Source organism: Pundamilia nyererei, unplaced genomic scaffold, assembly GCF_000239375.1.
Source record: "Pundamilia nyererei isolate P.nyererei 1_Seehausen unplaced genomic scaffold, PunNye1.0 scaffold00006, whole genome shotgun sequence".
NCBI classification, from domain to species: domain Eukaryota; kingdom Metazoa; phylum Chordata; class Actinopteri; order Cichliformes; family Cichlidae; genus Pundamilia; species Pundamilia nyererei.
The window spans coordinates 882213-894478 of record NW_005187407.1 but is presented as its reverse complement, the minus strand read 5'-3'; the positions used below and the strand labels follow the sequence as shown (position 1 = coordinate 894478).

The window sequence follows — 12266 nt, the reverse complement described above, 5'->3', positions numbered from 1 at the left end:
ACAAATACACAAAGACACACTTCCACAGGCCTGACTCGTGTGAGTAACCAATGATATTAATTTCATCCTGAGCACACTTAAAAAGGATATTATGTAGGGAAAATAAAGGGGAGTTTGTATGACTGTGTATTAACAGTCTCCCTTCAAGTCCTTCCTGCAGTTCTTTGGGGGTTTTTTTTACAGTCATTCACTCTTCTCAAATGAGTTATGACTGCAGTTCATGTTCATTCTTAAGGCACAGGCATGATTTCTGAATTCATTATGTGCTAATGGTCACATGGGTGGCTAAAACTGATCAACCCTTAACATTACTTTAGAAGTTGCTCTTGATGCTTTTTTTGACAAGCTCTTTCTAGATGAGTGTCTGAAGCCCATTTCATTCATAACAGGGCGGCTGTGCTGCTTTACCCCTTTTTGCCTATACACACACACACACACACACACACACACACACACACACACACACACACACACACACACACACACACATATATATGTTCAACCAGAGGTTTGTATGAAAGAGTTCTGTCATTGGACTCAATCTTCAAAACTTCAAATCTGAGAGGAACTTCAGAAATCACATCACAATCACTGTCAGAACTCTTCCATAATGGTAACATCTGTGGTTTTGACTGTGTAGATTTAGCATGAGAGGAGCTGGCACTTCCTTGTGTATCAGGTTCTTTGATACACACAAAACAGGTGACTTCTTATCGCTCTCTCTTTTGTTTTTTCTTGGTCGTTTGGATGGGAATTGCCACTCTTCTTGTTCTACCTCTACACAATGATCTGTGTCACTGTGGCTCAAAGCTCTCATATTGCCTTTTTGCTTTGTTTTTGTAGATAAGTACTCTGTGTTGAGGGGTGTAGCGGGCGAGGGGGAGAAAGAGAGAGAGGGAGAGAGCAATACAAAATGGCATTTAAACATCTCCCCTTTCCAGGTATATAACGACTGTGTGAATGTCTCTCTGAGGACAAAACACAGAGCGACCTGCTTAACTGTGTGTGCTGACTGACTGCCATGTCTTTCTTCTCACTCACCCCCCACCCATCTGTCTTTCCAATTTCCTTCTCTCTCTCCTCCACCTTACCGTCCTCCCATCTGCCTGATCTTGTCTGTCACTCATCCCCTTCTCCGTCTCTGCCCGTCTTCCGTTCGTCTGCCTGTGCGTCAATTTGGCTTCTTCCTTGGCGGGGTTCTTGTTTTAATCTTCTCACTCAACTTGCATGAACACAAACACACATACATGCGTATGATTCACTCCACCGCTCTCTTTCTGTCTCTCTTCTCTCAAACCTACACACTTACGCGCTTGCACATCACACACTCACACCAGACACAGGCAGATGGCCCATCTGCCAGGCAAGCTGCCGATCCATGTTCTCACAACCCCAGCGAGCACCCCCTTGCCCTGGGCGGTCAAACCCAGAACCAGACCCCCAACACTGCCAACACCACTGCCCCTACAGCCACCCATTACCAGCCCCCAGCATGCTGTGACATTCCCTGCGCCCTGATTGTCCAGCACTCTTTCGAACCCACAAACCCCTCCGAGCTCACCCCCAAAATGAGAATGACAACCTTCACCACCTCACCTCCAACCCCAAGGTTATATATACAATAGAAGATTTAAAAATATATATATAATTGGTTATTAATGCTTGTAGCCCGATGTGTTTTTGAAATGTCAATATGAATGATTATTTATTAAGAGATATAATGAAAATCAGGATGAATGGTGCAAATGCCGGATGCAGAAGTACCTCATTTTAAAGAAAAAAAAAGTTTTGTCATCTGGCATGGTGCCAGCTGAACTGTGCAATCATGCCTTTATACCACGAGAGGGTGCTGTGGCTCTATTTTGAGGCAAATTTAGCACCATCTTTCTAAGATAAATGTGTATGTCAGGTCAGCGAAGTGTTTATTTTTAGGTCACAGAGACTTTTGCTACATTTTATATCCCAAATGAAGCCACAAAATATTCTGTCTAAACCAAACATTGTTCTTGAAATATGGCCTTGACTGAAAAATTTGAGTTTTACATTAATTATTTTACTTATAGGTCATTATAGTTCTTAATAAGTGACTTAGTGTTGCTATATCTTATGTAATGTTATAATAGATCTTGTGATGCTGGGAAATGTTACACTCTTCACAGTATAACATAATCTTGTAGTCAGATCTGGCTCTGGGATCTTCTTAAAAAAGAGGAAAGAAACCTTCCATTTTTCCTTGCTTCAGTCCCTTTTGTTCACCCAGTTACCCATTAGTCTCCTTTCACAGACAGCAGGCTGACCATTTGTGATTCACTCTTCTCTTTCAACTCCCCCGCATTTCTTTCTGTACCAACACTGCCCCGTTGATGTCCCCTAACTCAAACTTTTAGTGTTTGTATGATAGTTTCACGACAGACGTTAGCGCCCCCTCGTCCTCTCCTTCCTCCCACTGTCCCTCCTTTAGATGGGGCATCACTCCTGGTCCCCTCGTCCTGTGAACTACATACAGTAGGGCCAGAGCCCCCTCCAGAATCCCCCAGACCCAAAGGACACGGTCAGTAAAACTCTCTATCCCTCCTACCTGTATTAATGTGACTCCTATCATCACAAAAACCCTGTATGACGTTACCTAAATAATACTACCCTGGAATTTAAAACACCAAAAATGAGACATCCAAGTTATGTGGTTCCCCCCACCTCACCTACCTCTGAGACAGAAAACCTTACCTCATCTCACCACCTAAAAACCTACAGAAGCACACTGGCACGTTTGTGGACAATGAACAACGTAAAAGTTGTGGAAACTTCTCCAGCACTGTCTTCTGCTCACCTGAGCCCTCTCTCGTCTATGTGCTCACCTCATTCATTGCAAACTGAACTCCCCTGCACTACTATCCACCCTACCCTATGCAGTAAAAGCATGAAACACCTCTCACTGAGTGTTACCATTTTTTAGACTATGTGGATAAGTTATCATATAAGTAAATGTGAATATAGTCATATTTCTTTATAAGTTTCATTTAACTGATACTGTAAGTTAAGTTAAAGCTTAAGTTAATGTATTTGCTGTGTTTCAAGTGGAATTGTTAAGATTGTTAATTGTTAGACATTTTTTGATTTAAGTTAATGATGCAATCCTAAAAAAGAAGAACTTCAGCAATAAATTATGGCCTGGTACCAAATTTACGAGATGTTAATCTCAATGTGAATTTTCCTTTTCAAAGTGGCCATAATGAACCAGGTAAAATACATAAGACAAAGTTAGGTACTGTCCAACATTTGAACTGTCTTGCATAGAATAAGTTGTATTTGAAGATTAAGTAGATAATGTATGGTAATGCTTGCTTGATAATTGACCTAACACCCTGGAATCACAGAGCACACAGCATGACTGCAGTGTGTTTCCTGCTGGTATTCCAGATTATCTGCACTCCCTTACAGACCTTGTACAAGTGTGTGTATGTTTCTCTCTTCCAATATCCTGACCACAGCTCAGAGTGTGCTTCTCTATCTTTCCCTTCCATCCTTCCCCTCCTCTCTTTTTGCTCTCCCCGCTTCCTGCCAAATCCACGTTTCCCTGTGGCCATCAAAACATTTTTGTGCTGAACTATTGCAAATACAACGACTTGAAATCGTGTGTCATGTTTGCTTGTTGTCCCGCCCTCATCGTTTCACCATCTGCTTTGTCTAACACCTTTCTCTTGCTTTCACTATTATTTTTAATAACCATTTATACTGGTTGGATGGATGACATCCCTTTTGCTGAATACAAATACACCCCATACTATGTCCTCTCTGCACATACTCTGTTTCCTTTGTTGTTCTCTTCCTCTCTTCCTTACTCCTGTATTTGCACTACCCTCACTCCTTTCCTTTACTCCCTTTACCTCCTTCTCTTCCTTTATCCAACTTTCCTCAATTTATCCCTCCCATTTGCATTCCTGTTATCTTGTCCTTCTCCATATCTCCTTATCTCCATCTCCCATTCTTAAACATTGTCCCTCGATCTTTCTTCTATCCCATCCCTTCTCGCCTTTCCTTTCAAACGTCTTCTTTCCATTTTCCCTCACTTCCCATTAACATTTTCCCCTCTTTCCATTTACCATCACCTCTTCTCCGTTCTACTCCTTCCCTGCCCCTCCCCACCTACAGGACGATAAGGAGATCGACCTGGAGCACCTACACCGCCGGGTTAACAGCTTGTGCACCGAGGACGAAAGCCCCCACAAGCAGTTCTCCACCTCTTCCGTCGATTTAACACCCCTTGACATGGATGCGCTACCTGCTGCCCGCCAGGCGCTTGAGCAGATCAGCGATTTCCGCAACACCCACATCACCACCACCACCTTCATCCCTGAGCAGATCCAGACCCTAAGCCGTAGCCTCTCTGCCAAAGCCGCCGCTGGATTTTCTGCTGGTTTCAGTAGCGGTGGCAGTGGCGGGGGTGTCCTCCAGGACCACCGGACTGGTGGGGTGGGCCCTTTCAGGCAGAGGGCCCCCAATGGTGGCTTCTTCCGCAGCCCCATTAAAACAATGTCCTCCATTCCCTACCAGCCCACAGGTCCAGGACCCAACTTTGGCTATGGCAATGATCCAGACAGGGGCACCTCCATATGAGGAGTTGCTAAGGTTGTTTCAGGAAGAAGAGTTATATGCAGGAGGAGGCGAGGTGGTTCTAGTCAGTCATAGGTGGTAGAACAGATATGATGTGGCTAAGTTCGAAAGTCAGAAGGTGGAGATCTGTGTACATAGGAATCTTTCTGTTTTCAGTTTCAGCTGGGGTGTTTCCAGGGGTGTCTATTTTATACATGGGGAAGTCAAAGGAGGTGGAAGTCTGTTGGGGTGTTCCTCATTTGTGCAAACCACGGTGGTGAGGTGCAAGAGGGGAAAGGGTGCGGGAGGGGGCTTGACTCTTTGCTTTATTGTTGTTGTTCTTGTGATTGGGGGATTATTTTCGAGATGTGTGTGAAAGGGAATCTTGTTTTTTTTTATTGTTTCAGTTTTATGACATGGGATCTGCCTCATGCTACGGGATCTGATGAAACAACCTGACTCCTATTACTATCTAAACTCCCGTCTCGGAGGGTTTAGTTTATACTAGTTCAGCTCCAGGAAATACTCTTATATTCTTGTTAGCTCCAGGGCTGTCATTTGTGGATGACTGGTGATCTCTTTAGCCATGAAACAACTTCAAGGGGGCTTCTACTACTAAGCAATTATGGGGCTGTTATTTTGTGAAGGTATATAAAACACATATACTTTTGTCAGTGGCCGTCGGAATACATACAGTACACAGCCCGTGTAGTGTTTTGAAAAGGCCCCAACTCAATGAATATTGGAAGATTCCACTTCGCCAGTTTAACTCTGCCTTTTCATGCTGTTTTCTCTTTTCTGGTGGCGTTTCACCAATACCTGGGGCTCTAAATGTGTAATCATCTCCAAGATGGTGTCCACACTGTGGCCTGACTAAAGAGAAGGCTGAACACATAGCGACACCTTCCTGGTGCATCGATCTGGAAACTGTTGAAATGCCATGACAGTGCAACAGTATGACACTGTAGAAATTGCCAGTTTGGTGCATCAATCTTAAACTACTTCTGCCATTTTTTTTCTTTTTTTGGTGCATCAGCTTGAAACTGTTTTCACCATTCTGATGCACATTAAACTCTTTGTCAATCCCACTGCACTGTACCAGTGCCCACAGACCTGTAAGTGATTGTATGTAGATCTGACCTTTTCTTTTCTCACCTGTACTGTGCTATCTGCTTTTCAAGTCAAGGTGAGATCCTCTAATCTGACTCTAAGAGGTATAGTAAAAAGCAGCTTAAAAAAAAACTTTAAAAAACCCATAAAAGACAAGCTGAAAGACTTCAAAAAGCTTATGCTTATTATATGTCTTTTATTGAATTTTGTTTTTGGAAAAAAAAATAGATTTTAATGCGTGGAATGTGTTTTGGTCAGGAAGTACAAGAAAAAAATTAACATTGTTCTAAGCTGTCTGTTGTTTTTTTATTTTTCAGCAAATTTTGAAAAACTGCTAAATGAGTGCTGTAGTCTCTGGTTTTGCATCATTAAGTCATTCAGACGTTTGATTTTTGTTTTTTCTTTGTTTTGCTTACTTTTAGTGCTACCATGGCTCGGGTGTTTAAAAAAAGATAAAATGTCACTCTGTAATGTCATCAAGTTCATGAATCACTTCTTATCAGGTTCAAGTGGTGAAATGGAGTTTTATTTTGTGTTGAGGAGAAGCCATTGCAACAGCATCTTCAGTGCAGGCCTTACGTGACAACTAGTTCGCTGTAACCTCCCAGCTTCCAGTTAAACCCAATATATCAGTGTACTGGGACTATTTAAGAAGAACAGATCAGTGGTTGTGCTGCGGGTGATGGGAAAGTTATGAAGATCCAAAGGCCATCACAACTCAATGGCTGCCTTTTGCGAGACGAGTCCAAAATGCGGTTCTGTTTCATACTTTTCATGTTAAGGGTACTGTTTATATAACTTTTTGTTTGTGTGTCTGTTTGTTTGTTTGTTTTTTTTAAGTGCCAATTAATTAAAATGAGACCATTAAGGTGCATTTTGGGGTGGGGAATGGTACACTGAGAGCATTAAAGGAATATTTTATGGGTCACGGGAGGGGGGTGGGCGGGGTTGGTAAAACGGAACCAAACCTTTTTCACTAACGCTGTATTAATAATTGATAACGATAGTTGTTTAGAACAAGTTTTCAGTTTGTTATCTTAAAGAACTAAAACTGCAAAATGTTGTGTGTAGAGAATTCAGTCACGCCACAGTGTTTTGAAGCAAGCGTTCTTAGGCATTCTTTTCTTATATTAGGCTACAGTATGGCTATCGAATGACAAATAGGACACAGACATTTAAAAAATTTTTATTTAGTATAAACGAAAGAGACATTATAAAAATGTATATTTTACATGTCAATGCTATTTTTGTTTAACAAAAAGAAAAGAGTATATCACATTGGGCTTTGGTGTTGAGTTTGAGCAGTCACATTGCTGCATTTGGCTTTTCCCTTGTCTTGCCCATGGTAAACATGAACACACACGAACCGTTTGCTTTTCTCATGTCATCCTGAGTTCATTTTATTATTTGCTAGCTAAATAACGAAAAGTGGCAAGTTCACTAAAAAGAAAGCATGCACAAACTTGCTGTTTTGCTATCTGTTAACATTTTTAATTTCATACATAGAACTACAGGATTTACTTGATAATTTTCAAAAATTTATGATGTACAGTATTTAATATAGGCCTATTTTGTTGTATGTGTTGCATATTATTCAAAAACCGAACAAACTGGGGCCTCTGTTACAAGTGGCAAAGCTTTCTGTGTATAATTTGTCTAATAAACAGGTTTTCTACAGTGGGATGGTATTTGTTGTCTTTGCTAATGTAGACAACCATCAGAGGAAAGTCACACTTCAAAATTCAACATGAAAAAACACAACAGTTTGTGAATAATTAGTTAAAGAAGAGGATATTTATCGTTCCTTACATTAAACAGCTGTGCTCAAACTTATTTTGGCATGTTCCCCCTGCCCCATGACTTTCATCAATTCTTTACAATATAAAAACAACCAGATGAATTCTCTGTGATGTAAACATTAGCACAGTAACATCAGCAAACTATTGTTTATTTCTGAGGAAAAAAGTAATTCTACATAGTGTCACTTTTGCTTTTTTCTAACGTGCTTGGCTGTGTCCCACCTGCAGTGGCTCTAAATCCCACCACAGACTGAGAAACACTGCACTAAACATATCACTTCCTGGTTCCCAACACACGGGAAAACTCTTCACATTTTTTTCTTATAAAGGAAGCATCTAAAGATTTAAATTCACAGCTTTCACCGTTTTCATGTATTTTACGGCAGCGTTGATCCAGATACTGGATATCAGAATCATGATAGAAGTGGATACAAATGTTTTGTGAGTTCATTTCATGTGTGGAATACGTGTGAAGTTCAAGCCTGAGCTAAGCTTTTGTGTCTTTCCTAAATAGGCTATCACTTCAAAGGCCCATATACTGCTGTTAACAGCTGGATAGAGATCCTGCTGAGGATGACTGCTGTCAAGTTCACTGGAGCATTACACTGCAATAGCCTTTGTGAACCAGATAGTGGCACTACATAGCTCCCACAAGTGTCTCTCTGAACTTACTGTTAGCACTCAGTGATGAGTTGAATGGTTGTCAGGCATTCCCAGAGCTAATTAGAATTAATGGAAGACAGTGATGGACACAGCTGAGCCACAGCAAATTTGAACTAAAGGTCTGAGATCACTGTAAGCAACTTAATGTAGACTTAACCACTCACATTTCACCCTTTTGAAGAGGAAGCATATAGATTATAGACTCTAAAACAACTATGGATTCTTTTTATGGCATAAAATATAACTTGTAATAGATCTCTATATATTTAATGAGAAGCCTCAAGAAAATAATATAGACACGCACAAAGCTTTGTTAAATATGATTTTACTAAAGATTAAGTCTATACTGGTTTAGCTATAATGAAGGGAGTCTAGTTGAAATGCTGTTAATTTCGAGTTTTATTGACACTGCTCCTGTAGGTAAAATGGATGAGTTCCAGTGAGTTCCAATTAAAACATCAAGTATTTAAATTCCATGATCTTCATTTTTCGGGAACAGGAAGCTTCCCCTCCGTTGTTTCCTATTTTAAAGTTACACATTTAGAAGATTACTTCATCCGAAGCAATCCCTGATCTATGCGGGTTTAGTTGATTTAGTTGAAACGCAGATACGTTTTGAAATCCCTGTCCAGCTCCCCTCACCCCAGTCTCGTGCCCGTCGCGCCCCTGTCTCCAGGGAGATGGGAATGAGAAGGGGCAGCACGCAGACTCCTCTCGCGCACTGGAATGGGAGCCCGCCACTCTCCCTCGAGGAGCCCCCCAGGCGTGACCAATGGAACATAGAGTCTCCATTGTGGCTGCGACACTTTAATAATCGTCAGCTACAATATCCAACCTGTCGGTAGCTTCAGGAGCCCGGCACAGCCCGTTAGATGGGGGGGCTCGTAGGTGGGAAGAGGGGGCAAACGCTCGGCGCCAGACCTCTAGCCCGCAAGACGTCCCCATGATGAATACATGAATAAAAAATGGAAAAGACTGATGTCGGATTATCTCTGAAATTATGGGGTTCCTTCACACAATTCCTTGCCATATATTGTGTCGTGGATGTCTCGCGGATTATGAATGAAAACGCAAAAAAAAGAATTCTTTATTTTTTTTAAATTATTTGATAAGTTTATTTCATTTGAATTTGGTTAGATTTTTTTTTTTAATATTACCAGGATACTTTGGCAGCTACATTCGGGTTTGCATCTCTTGATCTTTGTGTCCCATACACCGATCTTGTGCATATCCTTCTAATCCTTCTAATTGACTGCGCTGAGCCCATTTCCCATCAGCAATCACCCTCTTGCTATTTTGCCAGATGCCTAAAGTTTACATCTCGGTAAGCACGGCTCCTTTGATCATCAGACTGAACGTGGTTCATTTTGCTTCCCGTTGATTTTTTTTAACTGTAGCTTTAAAAGCCGTATTTCGTTTTTCTAAAGGTCGCCTATCTTATAGAAGGCATGGTGAAGTTTGGCAATAACGTCGGTGTGTGTGTGCGCGCGAGAGAACCCTTCAACCGCGCGCCACTTGTGTCAGTATGGAAACAGTGTTGAGACCCCTACTCATGTTTCCGTTCCCTGTGAAGCCCTTTTTTACCGAAAGGGCGGTTCCGAGAGCTGGATCAAAAGGTTTTAGAGCCTCTACAAAAGAAAAATGGAAACTGGAGATGATCTGAGAATGAATGAATGAGCGCGCGAGCCCCAGGAACTGCTACGTTCTTTTTTCTTTTTTTTTTTTTTTTTTGGCTTTTGGTCACGCTTCATCTACCCACGACTTTTCTTCCTCAACTTTGTTCATTTCTGCTACTGGTGAAATCCAGCAGTTTGGTTTTGGCTGAAGCGGTTTTATAGTGGAAAGCATTAAATGAACTAACCGAGTCGCCACTTCCACAGCCGTGGGTAGCAAATTAACCACTTGAACCTTGCCATGCGCCTCTTTAACCCTCTCCCTACTCTGCGTCATTCCTGAGATGTAACACGGGCTCAGAAGCAGGTAGGTGTTCTTGTCCCGTCCACGCTCCTCACCTAAAAACCGTCATCACTTGCACGTGCGTCCTGTGGGAGGTTCCCCTTACCTCCCTTGTGTTAAACACCCCCTTAAATTGTAACGTTATCATAAACAGTCCAGCGTCGGGGGGTCATAATCGCCTCTCTCGGGCTTTACCGAGACTTCTCATTGGACGTCAACACGCGACCGACGCGAGGAGGGGGGCTTCCAGGCGCGTGCCGCTTTTTAAACCGACGCCGCGCCTTGAGACACCAGAGAAGGAGTCTCGCACGCGACACTCACATTCACACGGTGAGACAACATAGCTGTGCGTGCCTCCGATAACTTTTTTTCTCTACAGTGTTTTTCTTGGGGGGAATCATGGATGTCCTAACTGTGGAGGGCTGGAGCAAATGCGCACGTGAGGCGCCGGCCACGCACTCGCGGCAGCAGAGTTGTGGGAGCCCCAGAGAGGTGGAGAGGGGAGGGAAGCAACAGTTCGAGGAGTCCCGCTACGAACCTGGGCTGACGCTCGTGGACAGCGATAGCGACCCACGCGCCTGGCTGGCTTCCGCTTCTGGCACCTGTGCGGCACACGCCACTTCACCCGACTACCTGCGGCACTCGCCATGTCCGAGTACCGGCTCCTACCACGGTGAGGAACAGCACCAGTGCGTGCAACTTTTGAGCAGCTTTCCCGTTAATTATCTAAAAACCGGCTCATGCAACAGGCAGCAGGGGCTGTTGGTGGTAACTGATGTAATTTATCAAGCTCTGGAAGTTAAATATAAACAGAAGGAGCGCTGCCTTTATGTAAATTATAACGTTTTTTGCGCAGTTGGAAAGTTGTAACGAGTTTATTGTCTAAAATAGTACTGATACGCTTTTTTCACAACCCAGAGTGTAGCTTAATTTCTTTTCATTTTTCAGAGAGTGGCTCCCCGGGTTCCTCAGGCCATCCCAGCCCACAGAGCTACAGAAAACCTGCCAAGAGCCTCACGTCTTCTTCTCTCAAAGTCAGGGAGTTGTGTCGCCTTAAAGGCACCCTCACCGGGCCCGAAGAGGAGGCCTCCGTGAGACAGAGAGCCCCCTCCCACAAGCCTGTCAATGGGATTCAAAGGCAAAGGAGAGTGGCCGCCAACGCGCGTGAGAGAAGGCGAATGCACGGGCTCAACCATGCGTTTGATGAGCTGCGCAGCGTCATCCCAGCGTTTGACAACGACAAGAAGCTCTCGAAGTATGAAACTCTGCAGATGGCGCAGATTTACATCAACGCCCTCGCCGAGCTTCTCCAAGGTCCAGTGTCCTCCTCCTCTTCCTCCAGCAGCAGCAGCAGCAGCAGTAATAACGACATCTCCAACAACACCAGCTCGCCAAAGTGTGACATTATGCTCTCGTCCACCGCTGGTTATGACGGGATGAAGGACAGGGCCTCTCAGTCTCCCTCAACCTGCAGAGCAGCGGACCCTGCGCCCGTTTCAGGTAGCAGCTTACCTGTGCACATCAGCGGGGTTCCCTTCTGTTCCTCCTTCGACGAAAGTTCGTTTTCCACTAGAGTTGAAAAAGCGATGTGTTCCCCGTCTCCTTCGGCATCTGCTCGGGCGGGCAGTTCGCAGTTTGCAAATGGGAGGAAAGCGTCTCCCCGGAGCGACGGAGAGTTTTCCCCGCACTCCCACTTCAGTGACTCGGATGAAATAGCGATGGAGCTTCATTCGAGTGAAGAAGACGATCTTTCAGAACTGAAGCTGCCCTCACACCATCACCGCACAATTTCCTTCTAAATTCCCACATAAAGACACAGTATAGCGAAGTTTCTCTATAGCCTACAGTGAAGTAATGTCCATAAGACGTGTCAATCATAGCGATAGTCCTGCGTTGACGAAATGCGTTTGTAAGAGAAATTCTTGCTTTTTGCAAATAAAAGAAAAAGAAGTTTAATGTTTAATTTAACATGTTGCATCGTTTAAAGATCTTTTTTAAAAATGTGAGTAAGGCCTAATTTGATTCTGCCAATAAATATCTATCCTATAATTTTTCAGTCTCCATGGAGACGTGGTTGGAAGACCCCTCTGCCATGTCGCGCGCAGCACTGCCACGGGTATTTCCCACGTCCCTCCAACCAAAAAGCTG

The 12266-nt window shown here is 43.4% G+C and overlaps 2 protein-coding genes across 3 annotated transcripts in view; both read left to right on the top strand.

Annotated features, from left to right (window-relative positions):
* The window catches only part of grid2 (glutamate receptor, ionotropic, delta 2), a 530237-nt gene extending 523319 nt beyond the window's left edge, over positions 1 to 6918 (top strand). Inside the window, exons 16-17 of one of the 2 annotated variants that reach the window (XM_005722014.2) lie at positions 1338 to 1609; positions 4150 to 4322. In XM_005722014.2, the coding sequence (XP_005722071.1) occupies positions 1338 to 1609; positions 4150 to 4255 (378 nt within the window). In that variant the 3' untranslated portion in view covers positions 4256 to 4322. Of the gene's footprint in view, positions 1 to 1337; positions 1610 to 4149 lie in introns of both variants that reach the window. The other variant, XM_005722013.1, reaches the window with a different exon arrangement.
* Positions 6919 to 10412: 3494 nt separating this feature from the next.
* atoh1a (atonal bHLH transcription factor 1a) lies at positions 10413 to 12002 on the top strand. Its single transcript, XM_013914405.1, has 2 exons — positions 10413 to 10791; positions 11067 to 12002. Exons 1-2 carry the CDS (start codon positions 10518 to 10520, stop codon positions 11915 to 11917), a joined length of 1125 nt encoding a protein of 374 aa, XP_013769859.1. The 5' UTR covers positions 10413 to 10517; the 3' UTR covers positions 11918 to 12002.
* Positions 12003 to 12266: the final 264 nt, after the last annotated feature.

What these genes read in the sequence shown, in the direction of transcription:
- atoh1a (XM_013914405.1), top strand. Translation starts at nt 10,518, where the DNA reads ATGGATGTCCTAACTGTGGAGGGCTGGAGCAAATGCGCACGTGAGGCG. An exon ending in GAGTACCGGCTCCTACCACG is followed by an intron (nt 10,792 to 11,066) that starts GTGAGGAACAGC and finishes TTCATTTTTCAG; the next exon opens with AGAGTGGCTCCCCGGGTTCC.